Genomic DNA, 22,053 nt, shown 5'->3' on the forward strand with positions numbered 1-22,053 from the left:
TCCTCAGGCACGCAGCGCAGGTGCTCGTCGCTCCCCAGCCGCGATTGACATCCGTAACAGGCCAGCATGCTACGATTACAGCGGTCGTGGATGGTCGGGCTATGAGGTGAGGGGCTGACCGGTGCTGCAATTGTGCGTCAGCCTGTTCTTCGGCCATCTGCGCAGAAGGGGTCGCAGAGGAGCATGAGTGTGGCGTCGCGTTCAGCCTTGTCCTCTTCCAGGAGCCATCGTGCCCTGCCAAATGAAACGTTGATGGCTTGATCTGCTCACCGATGGGCATCTCGAGGGAACACGGCGAGGTCAGAGTCGGTGTAGATGTCCATGTGGTCCTGAATGTACCGCGCAGTCGGGTGGTCGGGCGGATCGCACGTAATGCGGTCCGGCCGGCCGTCTCGTTGGTAGACGCGCACGTAGTCGACCCTCAGCGTCGCAGGAAAGCGCAGCTTGTCCCACTCCAGCGCATTCCAGCCGGGGCTCAGGCCGAGATTGATGACCAGCGCGAGCGGCTCCACTGGAATGAGCCGCTGGCCGACCTCGACGTCGGCTCGAGGACCAATCGCCTTGCCCGTGACGGTCCAGGTCGGCTTGCCGTCGACGTACCATGTGACGTGACCCGACCCGTCCCCGAGCCAGTCGGGCTCGAAGTCTATGGCGAATGTGGTGGCTCTCCCTCCATCGTGCTCAAAGGCGTCGTTCGGCACCGGAGTCAGCCCAGAGATCGACTCTTGAAACGGACCGCCGGGCCATGGGTTGAATGTGGTTGAGTTCTGGTGGAGGACCGTGGTGGGAGCCGACTGCGTCCAGTTGTAGTCGGCATCGAAGGGGCCCAGCTGGAAAGACTGAGATGCGGTGCCGATGCCGCCAGTGCTCAGCACCTCGACGATGTCGAGCTCCGGGGCGCTGCGTCCGACATGAATGGTCGGACCGGGATGGTCCTCATCGGGGCAGGTGCAGGCCGGCGTCCTCATTCCGTCCAGATGGCTCAAGGGGACGCCTGTCTTGGTCAATCGTTCCAGATTGGCCGGCGGCCCTGTCTTGTTGAGCCACGTCTGATTAGGCAGTATGCCGACATCGCAGCTGCTGTACGAGTACGGCCTGGGGGCGCCGGGCGATGGACGTCGACGACACTCCGTCAGCGACATCGGCCGCCATCAATCGCTGAGCAAATACAGGGAGACCGAGCTGTCTCTCACCACATGCCGTGCGTTGAGCCCAGGTAGCCTGGCCTTCCCAGGTTGCCCATGGTCCATATGGCAGGCCACAGGCCGCTCATGAATCGGCTACCGGGGAGGATGACCGACACTTTTATGGACACGAGGATGGAGCGGGCATGGTCAGCCTGCGGATCCTCGTCAATTTTAGGTGGTGGGCGGAGCGTGACGCTTGGAGGCGGAGGCCTACCTTCGATGTAGCCGCCTTGGAAGCAGAATTTGTTCCACGACTGCAGCATGCCGGAGCGAAAGTTGCGGCCGCGGGTCGCGTGCTCCTCTAGGGCTATGTTGAGGAAGCCCCTGCTCGTGTTGACCGCTTCGGGCGTGTACCACTCGTAGTCCTCGGTACTTTGCGACGCCAGAGCAAGGGTAAGTGCCACGTGTGAGCGTCCCGGATGCTTGAATCGACGAGCACGAGCCAGGAATGAGGCTCACCCTGCGTAATGGAGATCGACGGCCTCCCAGAAGGGATCGTCGCCGGGCCAGAACGTCCTCCCCTCCGTTTCGAACTCGTCGGAAAAGACCAGATGGAAGGAAGAGCGATCCGCCAGCGGCTTTGTCCACGTCCGGGCCTCGATGGGCGTCTTGGGGTCGATGAGACGCATGATGTTGGGAATGTCGGCGATCTGGCCCGTCCCGTTGGCGCCGATCAGGCTCCTCGTGCCAATATCGCGGACCACTGCGAGCGGATAGCCTGTGATCGACAGCGACAATACGAATCGAAAGTTTTATAGCGAGGGCGGCCGAAGATCGAGCGCAAGGGCGGCGAGGAGAGTTGCGCGATGCGTGGTCACTCACTGACGAAAATCAGGATCAGCGAGACCGTGAGGAGGACGAGCGTGCCGATGTTGATGATGCACCGCCTTGAAAGGGCGGAGAACTTGCGATTAGGAGCGTCGCTAGTGACTCCGTCAAGGTCGTCTTCGTCGTCGTCGCCAGTCTCGAAGAGCCAGTCCTCGAGATAGCTGTGCTCCGATATACCCCAGAGGCTCTGCAGGTCAGCGGCTGCACTACCCGCTTTGCCAGAGGACCTGGGCTGCGAGGCATCGACAGTCTCTCGGGCTTCTCGAGGCTGGTCAAGCATATCGAAGGCCGCTCTGATGCTGTAGGGTCAAGAGCTCGGGTGCGAGCGAAGAGGGCGACGTGCCGAAGGGGGATTGACTGGATCGAGCGGCTTTTATCTTGAGAGGCCGGGCCATACCAGCTCAAAGTGGACAGTGGGCAGCCCCTTGAACCGTTGCAGAGCCGCTTTTCGCCACCGGCAGGAGGAGCAGCATCGCCGAGCCTGCCCATCAGCGGACTGCGCCCCTTCGGAAGAAAGCCGGTTGCCATGTGGGAAGCGTCCGGCCCCCTGCACTGTCCTCAAACGCCCTCTGAGCCGACCTATTCTTGTGAGCCCATCCATCGCTGGGGCACCCCGCCGAGGGGTGATTCGGAACTATCGAGGCAGTCATGTCGGAGGCTGCCGGTGACTGCGAATGCAGACGTGAGTGCGATCATCTCTTCACTGAAGTCGTCCCCCGTGGCAGTCCCAGAACTCCGTCGGCGTGACCGGCAGGGCCGAGGAGAGGACGCGGCTGCAGCGGCTCACTGCCCCCTCTTCGGATCGACCCGCACCCCTAGCATTGTCGCGGGTAGCCCACGCCTTTGCTGCTCTGCGGGCGAAGGCGAAGGTCCGTCTCGGCAAGTCCGACGGGCCGTTCGGCTTCATCCGAAGCACGCGGTGCGGGTAGAGTCGCTCCCACATCGAGTCGAAAAGCGATCGGGACGATGCATTGCGTACAAGTACAGGGACAGGTCGGCGAGACGCCGGAGACGTCAAGACAAGGCGCGGCGGACGCATGGGCGGTCAGTGGTTTCTCGCTCGCTTGAGTGCCGGGGGCTCTGGGAGTTCGGCCTCGTCATAGCGCTGCCTTGCTGGATCGCCCTCGGCGTGTGTCGCATCTGCCTCGTCTTGATAGCGTGCCGGACGCTCGAAGTCGGCCGAAGGCGGCCTCGGCCGCTTGTAAGTGCCGCCAAACCCTGGCGCGGGCGGTGACTGCGCCGATCCGGCTCGGTACTCCTGACGTTCCGAGGGTCCGTGGTCATAGCCGTAGGCCTGTGGGCGAGTCTCGTAGGGCTCTGCCTTTGTCGGAGACGCGTAGAGCCGGCGTGGGTCCCGAGCAGGCATGGCAGGCGGAGGGGGTGGGTGGTACGCAGCGGCGTCCGCGGCCCTCTGTGCCTGCTTTGCGGCGATGGCATCGAGGAGAAAGCTGGGATTCGAAGCAGCAGCAGGCAGGTCAGAGAATGACCGGCTGTATGTTGCAACGCAAAGGAATCGATCTGCTTCGCACTCACATGATCTCGTCGCGGAGCTTCTGCTGCTTCTTCGAGGCGCGGCTGATGTTGGCCTTGAACTCGGCTTGCTCCTGCGTGGCAGCGAAAGACCGCACGCAGCACGATCGAGTGCAGACCGTCAGCGACAGTACATCGCCGGAGGCATCACGCAGTGCAGTCCCTCCGTCTGCGCAAACCATGAGGTAGCGTGGCGCGAGGCACTCACCGTCGTCACTCTGTCAAACTTGTCCTTGCACCTGAGGTAGTGCACCTTGTAGTCGGTGTTGGGATTGGTGCCTCGCGACGACTGCGGCTTGCTGGACTGCATAGACGCGTCGGCCATGATGGACGCGGTGATCTTGCCCGTCGATTGACGGAGCCCGAGATGTTCTGACGTGCGCTTGATGGTCGCGTGAAGGAGGGTGGGGAACGAGCAAGGATGGGGCGGGACGGGTGCTGGCTCGTCGAGCTTGGCCGGGGCCTGCCAGAGAGGCGGAGGCGGCGGAGGCGGCGTGTGGAGCACCACGGCCAAAGCCAAGCAGCCAAGAATCGGGGCGGGATGGGCCAGCCCCGATGGCCGAACTTTTTTTCCCTTCTCGTTGCAGCCCCACATATCGGTGGCCAGGGTTGCTTCTTCCCGTGCCTCTCCTGCACCAACACCACCACCTCCTCCTCCCTCTCTGCGACAAACTTCCCGCCTGAGCAACCAGCGGCTACCCCAGAACTAGCCCGACAGTCGATGCTGAGGGCCTGCTGCGCTAGCGTCCGATCCACCAAGTCCGCGATCCCGCAGCTCCTATCCCGCCTTCCGCAGATTCCATCACCTGGGCTTCTGCCGGTTCGCAGCATGTCCGCCTCGTCTTCACCCTCGCTCCCGCCGGCAAAGCGCGCTCGGTCGAAGTCGCCCGTCCACGAAGAAGCAGATGCCGGGCCAGCTGGTCTCGTCTCTCAGGCCGGCGACGCTGCCGCTGCTGGTCCGTCCACCAATGCCAACGGCTCCGCGCGCGCAAAGGACGATGGCGGAGCCGACAAGCAGCACCGGAAGGAAGAGGCTAGGCGCGCTCGCAACAAGCGGAAAGACTATCAGAGGACCCTCTCAAAGAGCGGAAGGGAGCCGATCGAGTTTGACATTGAAGAGCTCCTTGGCCGCCGGAAGGTGACCGACATCCTGTCAGAGGGCCGCGAATTTGAGAGCAAGTTCCCGCGCGACCAGGAGGTCGAGCTGGTCATTGAGCGGCTCAACTCGCACGGAGACGGTCTGGCCAAGAACGTGGACGGAGACTGGGTCATCGCCGTGCCGAACACGCTGCCGGGAGAGCGAGTCGTGGCGCAGGTCACATCCAACGAGCGGATGTGGTCGCGGGCAAAGCTGGTAAAGATCATCGAGGGCAACTCGGAAAAGCGCCGGGATGACCTGGTCGGCTGCAAGTACTTTGGGAGCTGCGGAGGCTGCCAGTACCAGATGCTGACGTACGAGGAGCAGCTGCGCATCAAGCAAGGGGTGGTGGAGCGGGCGTTCAAGCACTACTCTGAGCTCGACCCGAGCCTGGTCCCCGAGGTGCTGCCGACCATGCCGTCGCCCAAGCAGTACAACTACCGAACCAAGCTGACGCCGCACTTCAACCTCCCCTTCGAGCTGCGCCGCGGGAGGCATGGGCGGCACGGCGACGGCGTCAACGCCAAGGCGGCCGACCAGAAGTTTGACTTCCCGATCGGCTTCGACTCGATCGGCACCAAGCGGGTGATGGACATCGAAGAGTGCCCAATCGCCACGGTCACCATCAACCGAGCTCTGCCGGTTGAAAAGCAGAGGGTCAAGGATACCATCCACACGTACAAGAACGGCGCCACGATTCTCTTGAGGGACTCGCTGAAGTCCTATGAATCAGTCGCCGAGGACACGCTGGTCCAGCTCGATGCCGGAGAGGGCATCGAGCCCGACACCGAGGTCGTCACCAACCACAAGGCCACGGTCAAGGAGCGGGTGTGGAAGACCAAGTTTGAGTCGCCCGCGGGCACCTTCTTCCAGAACAACCGCTCCATCCTGCCGTCGCTGCTCGACTACGTCCGGGAGCAGATCGTTGCGAGCCGCAGCCGCAACGGCGAGCCGGCCGAGGCGGTGGCGGCGCATAGCTACCTGGTCGATGCCTACTGCGGCTCTGGCCTCTTCAGTCTTTGTCTCGCATCGCTCTTCAAGGAGGTCTCGGGAGTCGAGATAAGCTCCGAGTCGATCAAGTACGCCAAGAAGAATGCCGACCTCAACGGCATCGCCAACGCCAAGTTCCTGGCGGGCAACGCCGAGGACATCTTCGGCCGCATCGACTACCCGCCGGAGCGGACGACGGTCATCATCGACCCTCCGCGACGCGGTTGCGACGAGGCCTTCATTGAGCAGCTGGTCAAGCTGGGACCCTCGGACATTGTCTATGTCTCGTGCAACGTTCACACGCAGGCACGAGACGTGGGGCAGCTGCTGCGCAAGGCGCCCGAGTATGAAATCCTGAGCGTTCGCGGGGCGGATCTCTTCCCACAGACGCAGTGAGTAGGCTCAGTCGTTGGCGGGGCGTCGGCGGGCTCGCATGTTTAGTCGCGAACGATCGAGTTGAGCTGACACCCGGTTGTTGCCCCTCCCCTTGTCCCTCGACACCGCCTTCCTCACAGTCACGTCGAGGGCGTCTGCGTGCTTCGAAAGAAGACGGCCGCGTCCGCCTGAGCAACGCATCCCTGTTATCCAGCTCGACTCACTGTATCTTGAGATCTGTGTCAATCGATCGTCTCTCTGCAGTGTGGTGTCCCACCATGGCCACTCGGGTGCCCTTCTTGTAGATCGGGCGGTGCGAATCGTGATCGCTGCGCCCGATGGTCTGTCGGTCCGCGAGCTTTGACTTGGCGGGTCAGCGAAGTGGAGTTTTCCTTCTGTCGGGATTTTTCCTTCGCGGCCGACGCTTCCTTCTGTCCAAACCTCCCTCACCACCACCCCGGCACCCAATATACTAATCACCTCGCCGACTCGCCAGCCGCACCAGCTGGCTGCATCGATCAACCAGGGCCATGCGGCCGATATTCAGTGCGCTGTTCGCACATTCTGCGCTTCTACAGGCTCTGCACGCTGCCGCTCGCCGCCCCGTGGCCAGAAGCAGCTTGGCACCGCCACATCTCCGCACCGCCCGCTCAGCGCCAAAGGATGCCGCAGGAGTCTCGACAACGAGCCTAGCCGCCGAGGAAGACCAAGGCTCACGCACGGTGGATCCATCATCGTCCTCTTCCTCGCCATCATCGGAGCCCTCCTCATCTAATCAGACTGCCTCGGGCTCTGCCGGACAGGCATCGCAGACGTCGGCGACCTCTGAAGGAGGCTCGATCGTAAACAAGAAGAACCCCTTCGATGACATCTTCTCCGGAGACGATCCGTTTCCTCGCGCCGCGACCGAGCCGCGCTGGCTCACCGACTCTATGGACCGCGGGAGGGATCGCCGCGGACGGGGCAAGGAGACGGTGCCACGATCGGTGCTCTTCACCCCTGAAAACGATTCGAGAGGGCACAGGCAGCCGCCACCACGTCGTGGCCGCGGCACCTACGATCGGACACCGCTTTCTCGCAGCGAGGCCGATGCGTTCGCCAGCCTTCTGCACTCGGCGCTCGATGTCAACATCTCGTCGAACTCCAGCACCACGACGGGCGATAACCTCTTTGGACCCCGCAACGAGGGTAAGCCACAGCCGTTTGGCGCCTACACCGACCTCATCTCCCACGAATCGCCTCGAGAAAAGACCAGGTACCAGCTCGAGGCCTACCTCAGCCGCAACCGGCTGCGACCGAGATTCGAGGAGAGCAGGATGGCGCGGGCGCGAAAGTCGGCAAGAGAAGGACTGGCGGCCCAGGTGTCCCAAGCCCAGCTCGATGCCGGTATCGACGAGGCGAGAGAGGAGCTCTCGATGTGCGAGAACGAGTTTGAGGTGTGGGAGTGGGCAAAGAAGGAGGTGTGGGGCCTGGGGAGCAGCTTCGACGCCCTCCTTCCGCTTTCCATGCAGACTCAGCAGGGCGTTGGCCGCTCGGCGAAAGCGCAGCCGACGAGCGAGGTTTCGGACTCTACGCCTGAAGGCGCTGCAACAGACGCCACAACGACGGAGGACTCGCCTTCCAACATCGAGGACGCAGAAGACGCTTCACTCGTCAGCAGCGAACCGTCAGGGCAGGATTTGGCCGCGACGGAATCCAGCACGGGCACAGCCGACAGCAAGCCACCACCGCCGCCTCGGTTCGGCAAGGAAACCCCGTACTTTGCCCCAGTGCTGCATCTCGTATTCCTCACGCTTAGGGACCGCTACCGCTCCCCGCACAGCGCACTTGCCGTTTACGACCTGACGCGGTCGCTCGGCATCGAGTCGTACGTCCTCGGTTGCACTGCGGCCCTCTTCGCCGACCTGCTGCGTACCCGTTGGGACCACCTTGTGGACCTCGAGTCCTGTCGCACCCTGCTACGGCAGGCGCGAGAGACAGGCGTGCTCTCGGACCCGGCCTCGCGGCGGCGAGAACTGCTCCGGATCAAGCGACAAAGGAAGCGCGGTCCGCACGACCCCATCATGACGCCCGAGGACGAGAAGATCCGAGAGGTGGTGGATCGGATCCGGGCAGAGGCGAGGAAGGAGGTGCTCCAGCAAGTCCAGAGCCAAAAGGTCGACGAGGTCATCGACGTGTTTGCACACCTCGACCTTGGCAGGGAAGAGGCGGCGGACCAGACCACGCTGCAAGAGTCCAACTGGGCGCAGAAGCACACGCTTGACCTCGCGGACGAGCTTGGCAAGCTTGCGGGCCCGCCGAGCAGGGTCATCCTCGGCATGTAGATAGACGCAGAAGCGGCCTCGATCGGCGAATGTCACAACGCATTTGTGCGGCACCTATGAGCACGATAGTCCCTGAACGCACGCACGTCGGATCGACGGCTCCCGGAGAGGAGCTGTGTATGGTTGAAGTGCCGGGTGTGGGTTGCCGGGGATAGTATAGCTCTCAGAACGAGGGTGAAGGTGCACCTCGACCCGCAAGAGTGGGAGGTGACTCGACAGAAGCTCTTGCCAAGCAAGGATGGGGAAGCGGGAAATCTCGAAAGGCTACGCGATGGGGTAGGGATGCAGTGTGCGACGACGAAGGGGAGCCCAGCGAGGCAGCTGGATCGCTTAGACGATGACGGCGACGAGCTTGCCAACGACGGCGAGAAGGCCGCCGACGAGGCCAAGAAGGCCAGGAGCAACGCCACCGACGACAGTGTGAATCACCGCGGTCAGGCCCTGGAGGGTGCCGTGGAGGTCAGCGACGACGTCGAGGACCTCGTCGACATCGTAGACGGCCGTGGCCACGACGCCCTCGACAGTCTCGATAAGGGTGGCGAGGACGCCCTGCAGTTCATCGAGGGCAGCGCTGATGGTCTCCTCGACACCACCGACGACGGCGAAGAGGATCGAGACGACGGCCTGGAGCAGGGACTGGCTGCTGTAGACGGACGAGACGAGGCGGAGGGCGACGAAGAAGGCATTGAGGTCGTGGATCTTGCCGAGTGCGACGAGGAGCTGCGAGAGGTTGGTCACCTTGACCAGGACGGCGAGCAGGGCGACGACGTCCGAGACGACGACCGAGACGAGGACCTCGAGCAGCGCAACGACACCCTTGACCGTGCTGAAGACCGAGATGAGCTCGAGCACCTTGACGTCGGAGTGGCAGAGCTTGACGAGCGCGGTGGCACCCTCAACCTTCTCGAGCAGCTCCAGCTTGCCGGCAGTGGCGACGACGGCGGCCAGGTCGAGGCCGTGCAGGGCGGCAAGGAGCTTCTCAACAGACCGGACGGCGGAGAAAGCGGTGATGACCTTGACGGCACCGGCGACGTCGAGCTTGAGCACGGCCGAGACGATGGTTTGGGCACCCTTGACGGTCCTGAAAGCGTCGACGACCTTGGTGTTGCCGAGGATGGTCCTGACCTCCTCGACCTTGAGACCCTTGAGGCTGTCCGAGACCTTGGTGACGTTTGCCACCTCGTCGTGGGACACGACCGAGCTCGTTGTCTTCTCGACCTTGATCGTCTTGACCTGCTCGGTGGTCACGGTGACGGTCTTCTTGATCTCGGTCACGGTGGACGTCACCTTCTCGATCGATCCCGACTTCTGGGCGGCCTTGAGCGATTCGACCTGCGACGAGAGCGTAGCAGCGAGGGTGTGGCAGCTGCTGGCGAGCGTGGCCTGCGAGTGGCGCGCCTGGAGGTTGACGTTGGCGGCCTTCTGCTTGGCCGCGATCTCGACGTGGCGGGCGAGCAGCCCGCCAGTCGAAACGCCCTTGAGCGCAGGGACGCTGTCGAGCACCGAGTTGACGGGCAGGTCGCGGCGGCCGAGGCCCTGCTCAACACTGCCGGTGACGGAGTCGAGCTTGAGGCTGTTGGTGGCATCGCCCAAGGGCAGGCCTCCGGTTAGGTCGTTGACGGGAAGACCATCAGTCAAGCCGTTGATGTTGACAGGCAAGCCGCCAGTCACGCCGTCGAGGGCGGGGAGAGCGAAGGCGGCCAGAGGAGCCGAAGAAAGGGCGAGGGTGAGGAGAGAGGACTTCATCGTGCAGATTGGGGAAGGAGCGTGTCAAAGAATGTGGGTCGGGGGCAACGTTGAGAGGGTAGAGGGATAGTCCGAGTGAGGTTGAGGAAGGTCTGAATTATGAGGATGAAGGTAGGGAAAAAAGCTTGGGAGAGGAGAGCAAGTGAGGATTGAGGTTGAGGAGCGAGAGATGGAGATGGCGGCGACCTCTCCGTTTCTTATATCCTCTGGAGCTCGCAGCTCCAGCCGCAGAACCAGATGTGATCCAAGGACAGGCCTGGTTCGCCTATGATTGAGCAGCACCGTCCCTGTACCTGCTCCGGTACCCAAGGGGGACTTCGCGTGCGCAAACTCGTCGGTACGGCGTCTACGACCAACACTCGAGGCTCTCCCGTGTGACAAGCTATCAGGAGCGTGGTTCATGAATGTTCCCCTGCACGCGCCCAACGAGGCTAGAAGGTTGTCCCGCCGCACCCACCTCGAAGCGCCACATTCGGCGATTGCTGCCTGCCATTCTTCTCCGATCTGAGCTCGGGCCTTCGAGAGCACACACACGGCCGCTATCTAGACGCGAGCAAGGAAGGCAAGAGGGCGGCCTTAACGCGTGCAGGAAAGTATCCCTTCGTTGGGAAGGCAACGTTGCGGCGCTGTCTTCGGAGCAGAGAGGGAGCTTTGCTTTGTGCATAGTCCTAACTGTCGATTAGCGCCCAGACCCCCTACTGGTGCAGTAGTCTGTAGTTGGGCCTTTTCTATGGACAAAATGAGGACGAATGGCGACTCGGCCCCCAGGCCCGCAGACAATCGACAGACGGCACGGACCCACCACTGTGCGTGAGTTAGCGTGTCCGACCCTGCATGCTGCGCATCATGTGGGTGTGTCGTGTCACACAAGCTCTGGCTGCACAAGTCACATACATAAGTCCTTCGCGAGCGGGCCTCCCGCTACTGTAAGCCAAAGCACCGTGCTTAAGAAACCTAGTTAGGGACGTGGGGGTCGGTGCGTACGTACTTACAGCGACCCACCTTTGTCCCGCGACTGCAGATGCTCGGTCCGACCCACCTACAAGCAGACCTGATGTCGTCTGTATCCAGCCCATATCGACGATGTAGCTGCGTATGTAGCCTTGTGAGAAGATTGCGGCTCGAGTTGCCCGGTTGGGGTGGACCGAGTGCGAAGGGCATCGTTGGCCCCGTCCCGCATAATCGGAACAGAATTTTTCTGCAAAATTCGGCACCATATCGCTGGTGTCGACCGACTTGGATCGCTCGTGCGCTGTCACATCCGTTGCTTGGCCGGCTTGATCGTCAACAAACAGAGCGTGTTGGGCCACTCGACGCTTCGACCTGGACTTCGTGCTGAAATCAAGCGCTTCGCACGGCGGAGCGGGGCAGCCCTGCAAGGCTAGCAGATGAATGGGCCGTCTGGCCGCAGGTGGCGATGGCGTGCGATTAGAGAGCAGATCGAATCCGTATATGTGTACATTTCGAGCCCCCTACGACTGTGCAAACCGAGAACATTCCGGGATAGGTACGCAGGCGGCCGGTGCGCCCTCCCGGTCCAGCCGAAAGAGGGGCGGCTCGCGTCTGCGACAGGATCAAGCCACGACGCCACGCAGCGCCGGCTCTGCGAGGCTGTCGGGCGGCGGACCGTTCGCGAGGTCCATGCCCAGCCATGCACGGATGTCGTCGCCGGTGTAGCCCTGCTTGGACGGGCGTCGACCTTTGCCCTTGGACCGTGACGTCGACGAAGCCTTGCGAGATTCGGCCGCAGCGGCGCCAGCGGCGGTGTGATGAGCGGCCTCGCTGCCCGCCGCTTTTTCGCGGGGATAGTGGTGAGACGGCGTCGAGTCTCGCTTGCCGTAGGCGTTGGCCGGATCGCCGCGACGGACGTGGGAGTGAGATTGGGAGTGCGAGCGGGAACCTTCGCTGTTTCGGTGCGTGCGCGAGCGGGACTTGGCTCGCACCACCTTCTCCGCGCCATGAGATGCTGGCGCCTCGGTGGGGCGACGGGAGCGCGGCGCACTATCCCTCTCTGCCCGTTCGAGCTCCTGCAGTTGCCGTTCTAGCGCGCGGCGGTATGCCTCACGATCCGCCTTGGCCAACGAATAGGGGTCCACCTCGAGGTACGAGCCTTGCGGAGCCGATGCTTCGCTCGGAAACGGGATGTGCGATGCGCGCGAGCCCGTCGCCGGAAGGTACTCGTGCTTGCGAAGGCGCCCGGGACTGAAGCTGGGTGACACGGCTGTCGCCGTGCTCGGACTGGTTGAATACGGCATTGTAGTCGACTTGGCCGCAGCGGCCTGAGCCTCCCGCTCCATTCGCTTCCTGACGGCCGGCACGATGGTCTCGTCCCATTCGTTGCTCGCCGATCGATCCTGCACGTCGTGGATCCGAAGACCAGCCTGGGCGAAAGGAGATGTCACCTCGACCTGAGGCAGCCCCTCTCGCAAGGGATGCTGCGCGTTGGTCCTGGGCGATGTTGCGTGTGCGAGGCGATCGGTCTGCTGCTCGGCGACTTCTTCCGAGCCGTTCAGTTCGATTGCCATGGTCCGGCTTCGGCCTTGTTCGCGCAGAAAGGGCGACGCCTTGCGCTGCGAAGCCATCCTCCTGCGCTGCGCCTGCAGTTTGCGCGCGAGGAGCGACCCGGCGACGTCGGAATCCGAGGCCGCACCGCTCGTGTCGGCCAAAGACGCGCTGGACATTTCCGCCATGCCGGTCTGGTCCCATACGTGGCGTCGATCGCCTCTCGACACCCTCGACGTGTCGGTGTTCCGCCTTCGCCTCACCTGTCGGCTGCCAGAGGAGGAAAAGCCGTCCGAAGACCGCAGAGACCGTGCCGTGGAGTACGGGTCCATTCTCCTGCGCTGACGCGAGCCAAGCAGCTCGTCCGAAGCTTCATTTGTCGGAGGGTCGCCATTGAAGGTCGAGGCCTGTGCGCTCGTATCTCGCTCGCCGAGGATGCGCTGTCGAGCCCAGAAGGTTCGCGGGTCGCTGCCCGGGGACTCGAGCGCTTTCAGCGCAGCCAGGCTCGCCTGCACGCCCGTATCGGCAAAAGGCGCCTTGCCAGAGCCCCCGGAGGTCGATCCCGAAGACGATTGACGGGCCAGGAGAGAAGACCGGTCTTCGATCGACGCTTCCATCACTCCAGCAAGTTGAGCTGGCAAAGGTCGACCGACTCGAGAGTCAGCGTTACCAGGACTCAACAGCGCATCCAAATGCGACGCATGCGCCGCCTGGCGTCCCAGGGAGGCTTGCTGGGCCACCGCAAGACCCCGCGCCGGTGCCAGCGCCTGGCTCTGCGAGACCACCTCGGCTGACCAGGGACCATCAGAGGAGGACCAGCTCTGACGACCGTCGAGCTTGATGCCATGTCCCATGCCAGGATACACCGCCGAAGGCGAAAGGGGCGGACCGCTCTCGGAAGGGCCAGCCGAGTTGCGTCGCTCAGCCTGGCCATGCGGCTCTGGGATTTGCGGTAAAGGCCGCGATCTTGACGATCGGTGCGATCCAATCTGGGCCGGATGTTGTTCCTCGGTAGAGCCAGAGTAGAGGCCAGCGAGCTCCTCGGGCCGCACAGTGTACCGTGTCTGGTAAGCCGAGTCGATGCCGCCGAAGTCCTGTGCCTCGCTGGTGTCGCGTGAGCGGGCCGTGACGAAGGACTCGGCGGGTCCGGATGGCTCCCTGCGCGGCGCCGGTCTCGAGTCGGTTGAGCCTCGGCGTCCCAAGGGCATCCTGGGAGACCCGAAAGACTCATCTAAGCTGCCTGTCGCTGGATGGAACGAGATGCCGTCGGTACCGCTTCGGTTGTGGAAGCGGGAGTCACCGGTCGAGGGGAGGGGCGAAGCGGCATCGAGGGATGCCGATCGCGAGAAAGCCCTGGGCTCATACGTCCGTTCTGCTGCGAAAGCAGCCGGCATTCCGCTGATCTGGATGTTGCGCGAAAAGCTGCCGCTGCCGGGGACGAGCACGTGCACGTCTGGATGCTGCTCGTCCTGCATGACGACTGTGGGCGTCTTTGGCGTCTTTGAGGCGTCTGGCAGACGAGACGGGTACTGGGCATCGCGATCGGCATCTGACTCCTTGTCGGAGAGCAGCACCTCCTTTGTGCCCGAGTCTGAGCCGACGCGGCTTTGGACGCCGTCCGAGGATAGGACATCGGTGAACGCCGGCGATAAGGGCGAAACTGCGGGAGCGAATCCGCCAGGTCCGGCAATGTACACCGTCTGGCTTCCCATCCCCTTTTCGAGCGTCAATTCAGGCAACGGCCTCTGGCTCGCCTTGTGACTGACGGCATCCGCCAGGCTGGTACCGGGAGTGGACTGGCGAGCGTTGTACGTGTCGGCGCCCGAAGTTTCCGTGAATCCGCACGTGGAAGCGGCCTCGCTGGGGTTGGGACTTGTCCGACTGTCCTGCCTCGATCGACCGGCAATGGCTCCAATCTGAGCGGCTCCGCTGACTCCGCTGGCGGTTGACGCCTCGGATCCAGCTGCTCCGTCTTCCGTATGGAGGGATTGACGGCGTGAGGGACGTCGCGGTCGGCGCAGCGGCGGTACAGGCGCTGGCGGTTTCGGCGGGGCTAAGGAGGAGAACGACGAAGCGGACGAGTTGTTCGCTGTCGGTATCCCCGTGACCGAGGGGTCGCGCGACACGATGGCAATGGGTACCTCGAGTGCAGGCGAGACTCTGCCCCTGTCGGATCCCGAGACCGAGATCGGAGCAGCAGCGTGCGGAGAGGCTGGAACGCTCCGCTCCACTGGCTCGGATGCAGCTCTTACTTCTGTAGGAGGCTTTTGCTGATCGTACCTGCGCGCCCACGGCCATGCGCTGGATGCTTGCCTGGCAGCTCTGCTTGCGGTGGCCTGCGTATTTTGAAGACCTTCGACACCGCCATGATTGACGACGACGGCGGCGGCTCGCGCCTCGGCCTCGTCCACGTCCACCCAGTGGTCTTCGTCTGCGCTGACCTTGGCGGCCGGCTGCTTCCTGGCCGCGATGCGTAGGGACTTGCCTCGGCTGTCCTCTGGCGGGCTAGCAGAGACCTTGCGCTTGAGGCTGCTCTGCTTCCACCAGGGCAGCATGGCCGCTCCCGCCAACCGCTTCTTGCCTTGGGCCTGCTGAGAGTTCTTGGCCCTGAGGCTCATCGTCGAGCTTCGTCGGCTCCTCAATGTACTTGCGCTGTACACGCTCCCGGTCCTCGATCCCGGCGCGCGTCTCTCGCCGTGATCCGAAGCGCCGCCTGCCGAGCGTTGTCGACCGTGGAGAGACGGCTTTGCAGTGGCGAGGGAGGCGCGATCGGGGTCTCGAGGCATCTGCATTGTGCCCAACTTTGGCGTGAGGTCTGTCGCCAAGTCTCGCAGGACGCTTGGTGAGCTCGGACCAAGCTGTCGCGGTCGAGATGCGTTCCTATCGGCATCGGTCGACGCATTCTCTGCCAAGACGAGCGGACTGCTCGACTCGAGGGACATTGAAGGCTGAGAGGCGTCCGATGGTCTTCGCCCCCGGCCCCGGAGCAAGTCCATCAAGCTAAATGCCCTGGGTCGTCGGCCGACCGAACCCGCAGCCGGCTGTGCATGGTCCGATCCATTCGCATCGCCCGTAGATGGCGGCGCGAAGCTGCGAGGATCTGAGCGGGAATCGTCATCGGACGTTGCCGTCACGCCAGATTCGGGTTCCGCGGCTCGCGTCGACGCCGTGACAAGGGCTGCGTACTCGTAGGGATCGGGCGAGACGGCCGTGCGTTCGTCTGCATCGCCACCCTGCGACGATCTCGGCGGCTCGAAGTCGGACGATGGTGCTGCGGCCGAGTACATCGTGCTTTGCGACTGCTCGCGGGTTGGATGGTGGGCAGTCAGATGGGTCCTGTTGGCACCCGAAGAGCTGCCCGGCTCGGCTTGAGATCTTTGCGCTCGTTCGTCAGACGAGCGGATTGGCCGGAGATCAGGATTGGTCTCGATGCTGTTTCGCGCTTGGTCCTTTTGCCCGTAGGATCCGCTGCTATCGGTGGTGGTGTAGCTGAAGCGGCTTCGTGGGCCAAAAGCGTCCCGGTCAGACTCGCCCGACTGTAGATCCTGTTGATGCGACAGCTCATAGCTCGAGAGTGAGAATCGGCTGGCAGGCTGGGTCAGCCCAGGCGCGGCGTCCCGGCGCTTCTCTGGCGAGGGATCCGAGGACGCGTTGCTGGAATATTGGCGCCGGTCTTCCCAGTCCGACTGCCAGCGCGCTTCCGCATCGAGTCCGCGCGGCGTGGCATCGACGTCGCGATCCAGCGTCTCCATATCCTCGACAGGCTCCTCGTCTGCTGGCGCTGTCTCGGTCGATGGCCGTCTCTCCCAGAACGACAGCAGGTGAGCGCGCCCCTTTTCCGCCGAGGTGCCGGCGTCCTGGATTGTGGCCGCCAACACCGGCTCTCGAAGAGTGTCGTCCTGGTAGCTGATTTCGCCAATGCCGAGGCCCACGTCTTCGCCCGACGTGTCCGCATCGGTCTGTACGGCCAGTTGACCCTCGGTAGTGAGCCTCAGCGAGCCCGAGCCAAGACCGGCCTTGAGAGCCAGAGCGAGGCTAGGAGAGATGGGGGTCGGGGCGTGACCATGGTCGGACTCGATCGGCTCGGCGGCGGCGCTGATGACGCTTTCGTGGTCGCGCACCGATTCGGATTCCTCGAGGAGCGGAGGGTCCCGGGGCGTCGCGCTGATGCGACGGACGGAGCGCCGTTTCTGCGCCGCGGCATAATCGTCCTCTGTCGGAGAGGCCGGCCATGCCCGGCCACCCTGGTCGGAGAGCTCTCCAGCCGCTGCGTATTCGGGCGGCGTTGGCCGGTGTCGGATCGGACCTGCTCCGCTGCGGCGAAGTTCCCGAGGGATGAGGGGTTGATAGTTGCTGCTGGGCGAGGAGGATCTGTAGTTGTGCCTCGGTATGCCGCTCTCGGCGAGTGACCGAGGCACGTTTAGCCTCTGCGAGGAAGATTGGTGCTTCGGGTCGTGATCCGAAGGCAGCACCGCCTCGAAGTTGTGAGAGCCCACGGCTGAGGGATGGTACGAGGCCGACTGAGATTGGCCCATGGCAGCGGTGCCCCGGTCGCTCCGCAGCGAAGAATCGAAGGATGATGGCAGCTGATGTCGATGGTGTCAAATGCCGACAGTGGGATCAAGAAGCGACGACGCCGAGGCTAGAATGGTAGTGGATCGCGATGCTTTGGTGCTCAATGTCGAACGGTTGGGGTCCGCAGATCCTATCCTCCTTCGAGAGGATGATATCGTCGGCCGCGGCAGGATGAAGTCGAGGCGAGGGGCACCCCTGCGATGGCGGACTGCGTGGCGGGAGGTGTCCTCTTGGCAGCCCGGAAGGACTCGAGACGTGACGATGGGCAAATTCCAGAGTTGAGCCCCTGATGTCTCACCTGGGACGGATGGGCCGAGCCGATGTGGACGTAGTGCCGTAGCGCCTTCGCAGCGAGCGCGAAAAAAGCCGGAGCGTGGTCAAAGTGAGCAGTGAGACATCCAGGTGCGGGAGCGAGCACTTTCGGAGGTTGGGGTCGTCTCCGTTGGCAGCGAGGGCCAGCGATGAAGTGGCAAGCAAGGCTCTTGCTGAAGGGGCAGCCGTCGGGCGCAACAAGTCCAGCTCGTGCGTCTTTGGCGCAGCCGTTGCAAGGTGGGGTTGGCGATGGCGGCAGAGGTCTGCCGTGTGGAGTGTGGAGCGTGGATGGCTCGACGAGGAGGGGAGGACGTGGCTCTCGAACGAAAAGGGAGGGGATGGGGAAGGCCACGGGTGAGAGAGCTTGGAGATGGATGGATGAAGAGTCGAGAGATGGTACGGATGGATGGATGGAAGGAGGGGCGGATGGATTGCAAGCGTCGCGGACAACTGTCGTACATGTGAGAGAAGACGACGGCCATCCCGGATCGAAGACGAAGACCAACGAGAGACCGCAAAAAGCGGCATACCTGCGCTGGGGTAGCAGCCCGTTGCGGCTGCGGAGCACCTACCAGGTGTAGCAACATACCCTGCCGTATGTCTTGAGTGCGCAGTAGATCGCTGCTCGCACCTGCAGGCCCGTACATCCACGACAGGCCTTCGCATCAATCGTTACCCTGCCTGGTCGATAGATGGGGTTTCGTGGGAGCCTTTGCCTTCAGGAACGCGCAGCGTCGCGGCTCACAGGCGACGACGCGGCGAAGGCCTGGTCGTACAACGGCCGCGGTCGGAACCCGCTTCCTGGTCGCAGCAACCTGCATCCATCATCCACCTTGATAGAGCAGCCGATAGGCAGGCGAGGCCAGACCCGCTCGACCCACCTCGCTCCCTCTCACAGCAGCCGCTGGCACCTGCAGGTCAAGTCATAGGCGAGCGGCCGCAAATCGACGGGTAGGCACCGCATCTCGCGGGGACACGGCACAAGCCCACCAGGCGGGCCGCAAACACACAATTTTGCAGAGAAGGGCAGCCTGCAGGGCGTCCTGCCCCATACGGAACCAGCCCTGATCACTCGCCATATCTCCAAAGAAAAGGTACGGTCTTCGAGGCTCCTCTGGGACAGCGAGCGCCGTGGAAAGGGACTTGACGAGGTGGCGGCGGCGGCAAAGAGAACTTCTATTCCGATGTTTGTTCAATGCTCCCCTTGCAGAAGCAAAGGCTGGCAGGCTGGCTGGGCGCGACGCTGCTGCATTCGGAAAGAGGCGCCCACCTCGTCGAGCAAGCGAGGGCGCGCAAGAGGGGCCCAGGTTTGACCGTGTGGAAGCCGGTCGCATCGCCTGCCTGCTTGCATAACGTACGGCCAACCTCTCGAGACGATATGTACACATACGGTTGCCGTGACTGCGCTTGCTGGCGAACGTATCACACATGGAAGCGCAACCGTGTGCGAGCAGCCACGCGTAGAGAGGCGCGGAGACTGGCTCGATACAGCTACAGTGCACTGTAGGAAGAAATGGATCATCGTAGCTGCAGACCGTTTTGGCAGTTCTGCGATCCGGCCTTCGTTGCCTTCTGATCGGGTTTTAGACTGTGAAGCGGCCGCTAGATGAACTCGACGTGCCGTCGCGGCTATGCGCAGGAGGGTGTCCGATCTTGACACCAGAGGCTATGTACATATGGCTGACATGGTATGGTGCTTGGCCTGCTGGTCCGTCATCGCCGGTGTGGATGGCAGCCGGGCCGCCCTCGCGACCGCGTGTGTTCCCTTTGACGGAACTGGCGGCGTGAGATGTGGACGCCCAGCGCGTGGGCGCCGCGCCGCGAATGGCGGTCAAAGTCCGACGAGAGCGCGTGCCATACGCCCAAGGGTGTCGGACTGAGCTCGAACCGGTCGTCTCTGCTTGGTTCCCACAGCAGCACCCATCACTCTACTTGCATGCCTGCCGCAGCCGCACAGACTTTCCACCCACCATCCGCGTTATTGTTGCGAGGACCGGCCGCCAGATCGTGCAGGTTCGGGGAGCAATCTTGTCATGTGAAGCCTGCTGCGCAGCGCGAAAAGAAAAGTGAATGTCCAGCTCAGCTCATCGCTCGATGCGATGACTCGTTGGTCGAGGCAAAACGGTCGAGTCGGGAGGGCGAGCCAAGCGTGCTGCGGCAACTGAGACAAGCAAGGTCGCGCGTCGCGAAAGCAAGCAGGCTGCAAGTCACGACGCGGCAGCAGGAAGCTGCATGGCGTGACTGGCCAGGCCAGGCATGACATGATTGGTCGGATGCTCGAGGCTTCTGGCACACCGTTCAAGACGGTGGCAAGTCGTCCGGATCATGGAGATTGCGGTGGAATGCGCGGGCAATCGGCGGACGGCGGATGCCGACGAACACCTGCCCGATCCATGTCGAGCCCCGATCGATCGACACTTGACCACTGCCGGTCGTCGCGTTGGTGCTACAGCTACCTATCTTCAGCGCAGCGACCAGGTGTGCTGCGGCTATCAGCCCCGAACCTCTGGCAAAGAGAGCTTGCACTGTGGCTTGACCGACGACGATCACGGCTCAGCCGAGTAGGTTTGCGGGTTCGGGTCCAGCCGGCTCGGGAAACGTCCGACGAGAGTGTCGACGGCAAGCCCCTGAGGCGAGCTGGCCTACTGTAGTACCTACCAGGCTCAGCCACACGAATGCTCAGACCATCTTCAACATCGAGCACTCACCCTGGCGTGGACAAAGATCGGGATCACCATCTCGATCTTGCTCGCCGGATCGTCATCGAGGGCGGTACAGTACCTGGCCTCGCCTGCCTTGCCTTGGCCGGCCTGCCTACCCGCTTGCTGGCCGTAGTTCGAGTGCGCGGGTCGCGGCGAATTTTAATTCTCCGGCCGATCTCGGCGTGACGAGCAGGCTAAAGTCGCCGAGGGTCGACTTTCGGGCGATCTTCCGACGCCACGCACGCACGTATGGACCGCCTGGCGTGCCTTGCCCTCCTCTTGCCAGGCCGCTATCGAACCATGAAAGCCCTGGTCCGCCTGCTTCTCCGTCGTGCTGCCTGAGCATACTCCACGTCCCAACGGCCAATTAGTAGTAGTTTCGGTGGCCCCGCCCTCGTATGGCCGGCAAACTCTGCTCGGCTTTGGCTCAAGGTGCGGGCGCGGGCGCAGGCGGGCGAGGCCGGACCATCCCGACCTGGGCGAGCGACGCATGAGCCAGCTGGGCAGACGCTTTGTCTTGTTCGGCTTGAAGATCGTCTGCGGCTGGCTGGCTGGCCCCTGCCACCCGGTCGAGCTGGGTACAGGGTGATGCCCTCTGCGGCCAAAACTTTGCTTTCCTCGCGGCGGTCTGTGCCACCGTTCGGTGTTGACCTGGAATAGGCTTTATCAAGCGGACCTCTCTTTGCCACATCCATCTCTAACATCACCCCAACCCTCATCATCGAATCTCCTATACCCCTCCGCGCAAGCGAAGCTATACCATCTCCACCACCCCCCTCCCTCGCAGCACCCGCCACCATGACGTCCCCCGTCAGCTCGCCGAGCAACAGCGTCCCCTCGAGCCCGCGCCGCGGCCTGTTCAGCCTGCCCGGCCTCAACCTCAAGAAGGCCAACGCGGGCGATGTGACGCCCCCCAGCGGCAGCGGCGCCCAGACGCCCGGGGGCCACATTACCCAGATCGCCCAGACGCCCATCCTCGAGTCGCACAACCCCATGGACAAGGTCAACATCCCCTCGGAGGCGCGCGAGCAGCACATTGTCGGCCTCCACGGCGAGAAGCTCGACGACGACACCGCCAAAGTCCTCCTCGCACTCGACGGCACCGATGCCGGAGACCGCGCGTTCAAGTTTGTCATGGAGAACAAGGTCATGTCCAAGAACAGCCACATCTTCCGTGAGTCGGAGTCGTGGCGAGGTGGCTGGGATCCGAAAAGCACGGCGGCTGCTGACATCGACCCTGGCCCATTCGGTCCTTGCCTTGCTTGCCTTGATCCGTGGCCGACTCCACAGTCTGCACCGTCCTGCCCGCCAACGTCGTCTCGACGCCCTGGGTCGCCGGCCCGCTGACGATCGACACCAAGAAGCAGAACGAGCTGCTCAAGCAGATCCGGCTGCAGGCCATCGACAAGCTCGAGCCGTACAAGTCGCAGCTCAAGTCCAAGGGCTACAGCGTCACCATCCACGTCCTCCACGGCGACGCCCGCGCCTCGCTCCTCCGCGTCGCCACCTTCCACTCCGTCGACCTCCTCGTCGTGTGAGTGCCCTTCCCCCTGACCCTGACCTCGCCCGGCTCCACGCCGGCCCATGACTTGCGCCGTAAGACCTCAAACGAAGCTTGTCGGCTGACTCGACCTCTCTCCTCCTGCCTGATGACCACGAATGCAGCGGCAAGCGCAACCGCAACTGGAAGAAGGGCCTTACCAGCGGAACCGTCTCGTCCTACCTCGTCTCGCACAGCACCGCCCCCGTCCTCGTCATCAAGTAGGTGGACCGACGAGTGTCCACCCCTGATATCCGCAGCAGCCATACCACCACCACCATCACCACCGTCGTCCTTTTCATCA

At 63.2% G+C, this 22,053-nt stretch overlaps 7 protein-coding genes across 7 annotated transcripts; 3 read left to right on the top strand and 4 right to left on the bottom strand.

Moving 5' to 3' along the window:
• Nucleotides 1-99: 99 nt before the first annotated feature.
• PFL1_06482 (uncharacterized protein) lies at nt 100-2,295 on the bottom strand (the record flags this gene model as incomplete). The annotated part of the gene is made up of 6 exons (XM_007884023.1): nt 100-157; nt 271-1,095; nt 1,194-1,302; nt 1,402-1,559; nt 1,647-1,905; nt 2,010-2,295. The coding sequence occupies 6 exons, from the start codon at nt 2,293-2,295 to the stop codon at nt 100-102; spliced, it is 1,695 nt and encodes a 564-aa protein (XP_007882214.1).
• A 765-nt stretch (nt 2,296-3,060) lies between these two features.
• On the bottom strand, nt 3,061-3,870 carry PFL1_06483 (uncharacterized protein; the record flags this gene model as incomplete). Its single annotated transcript, XM_007884024.1, has 3 exons — nt 3,061-3,463; nt 3,549-3,619; nt 3,754-3,870. 3 exons carry the CDS (start codon nt 3,868-3,870, stop codon nt 3,061-3,063), a joined length of 591 nt encoding a protein of 196 aa, XP_007882215.1.
• Nucleotides 3,871-4,374: 504 nt separating this feature from the next.
• Nucleotides 4,375-6,240, top strand: PFL1_06484 (uncharacterized protein; the record flags this gene model as incomplete). Its single annotated transcript, XM_007884025.1, has 2 exons — nt 4,375-6,065; nt 6,189-6,240. 2 exons carry the CDS (start codon nt 4,375-4,377, stop codon nt 6,238-6,240), a joined length of 1,743 nt encoding a protein of 580 aa, XP_007882216.1.
• A 338-nt stretch (nt 6,241-6,578) lies between these two features.
• On the top strand, nt 6,579-8,372 carry PFL1_06485 (uncharacterized protein; the record flags this gene model as incomplete). Its single annotated transcript, XM_007884026.1, has 1 exon — nt 6,579-8,372. One exon carries the CDS (start codon nt 6,579-6,581, stop codon nt 8,370-8,372), a length of 1,794 nt encoding a protein of 597 aa, XP_007882217.1.
• Nucleotides 8,373-8,702: 330 nt separating this feature from the next.
• Nucleotides 8,703-10,118, bottom strand: PFL1_06486 (uncharacterized protein; the record flags this gene model as incomplete). Its single annotated transcript, XM_007884027.1, has 1 exon — nt 8,703-10,118. One exon carries the CDS (start codon nt 10,116-10,118, stop codon nt 8,703-8,705), a length of 1,416 nt encoding a protein of 471 aa, XP_007882218.1.
• A 1,574-nt stretch (nt 10,119-11,692) lies between these two features.
• Nucleotides 11,693-17,155, bottom strand: PFL1_06487 (uncharacterized protein; the record flags this gene model as incomplete). Its single annotated transcript, XM_007884028.1, has 1 exon — nt 11,693-17,155. One exon carries the CDS (start codon nt 17,153-17,155, stop codon nt 11,693-11,695), a length of 5,463 nt encoding a protein of 1,820 aa, XP_007882219.1.
• A 3,852-nt stretch (nt 17,156-21,007) lies between these two features.
• PFL1_06488 (uncharacterized protein) lies at nt 21,008-21,974 on the top strand (the record flags this gene model as incomplete). The annotated part of the gene is made up of 3 exons (XM_007884029.1): nt 21,008-21,383; nt 21,500-21,743; nt 21,875-21,974. The coding sequence occupies 3 exons, from the start codon at nt 21,008-21,010 to the stop codon at nt 21,972-21,974; spliced, it is 720 nt and encodes a 239-aa protein (XP_007882220.1).
• Between the last annotated feature and the right edge of the window lie 79 nt (nt 21,975-22,053).

Source organism: Pseudozyma flocculosa, assembly GCF_000417875.1.
Source record: "Pseudozyma flocculosa PF-1 unplaced genomic scaffold scaffold00026, whole genome shotgun sequence".
Lineage (NCBI taxonomy): Eukaryota > Fungi > Basidiomycota > Ustilaginomycetes > Ustilaginales > Ustilaginaceae > Pseudozyma > Pseudozyma flocculosa.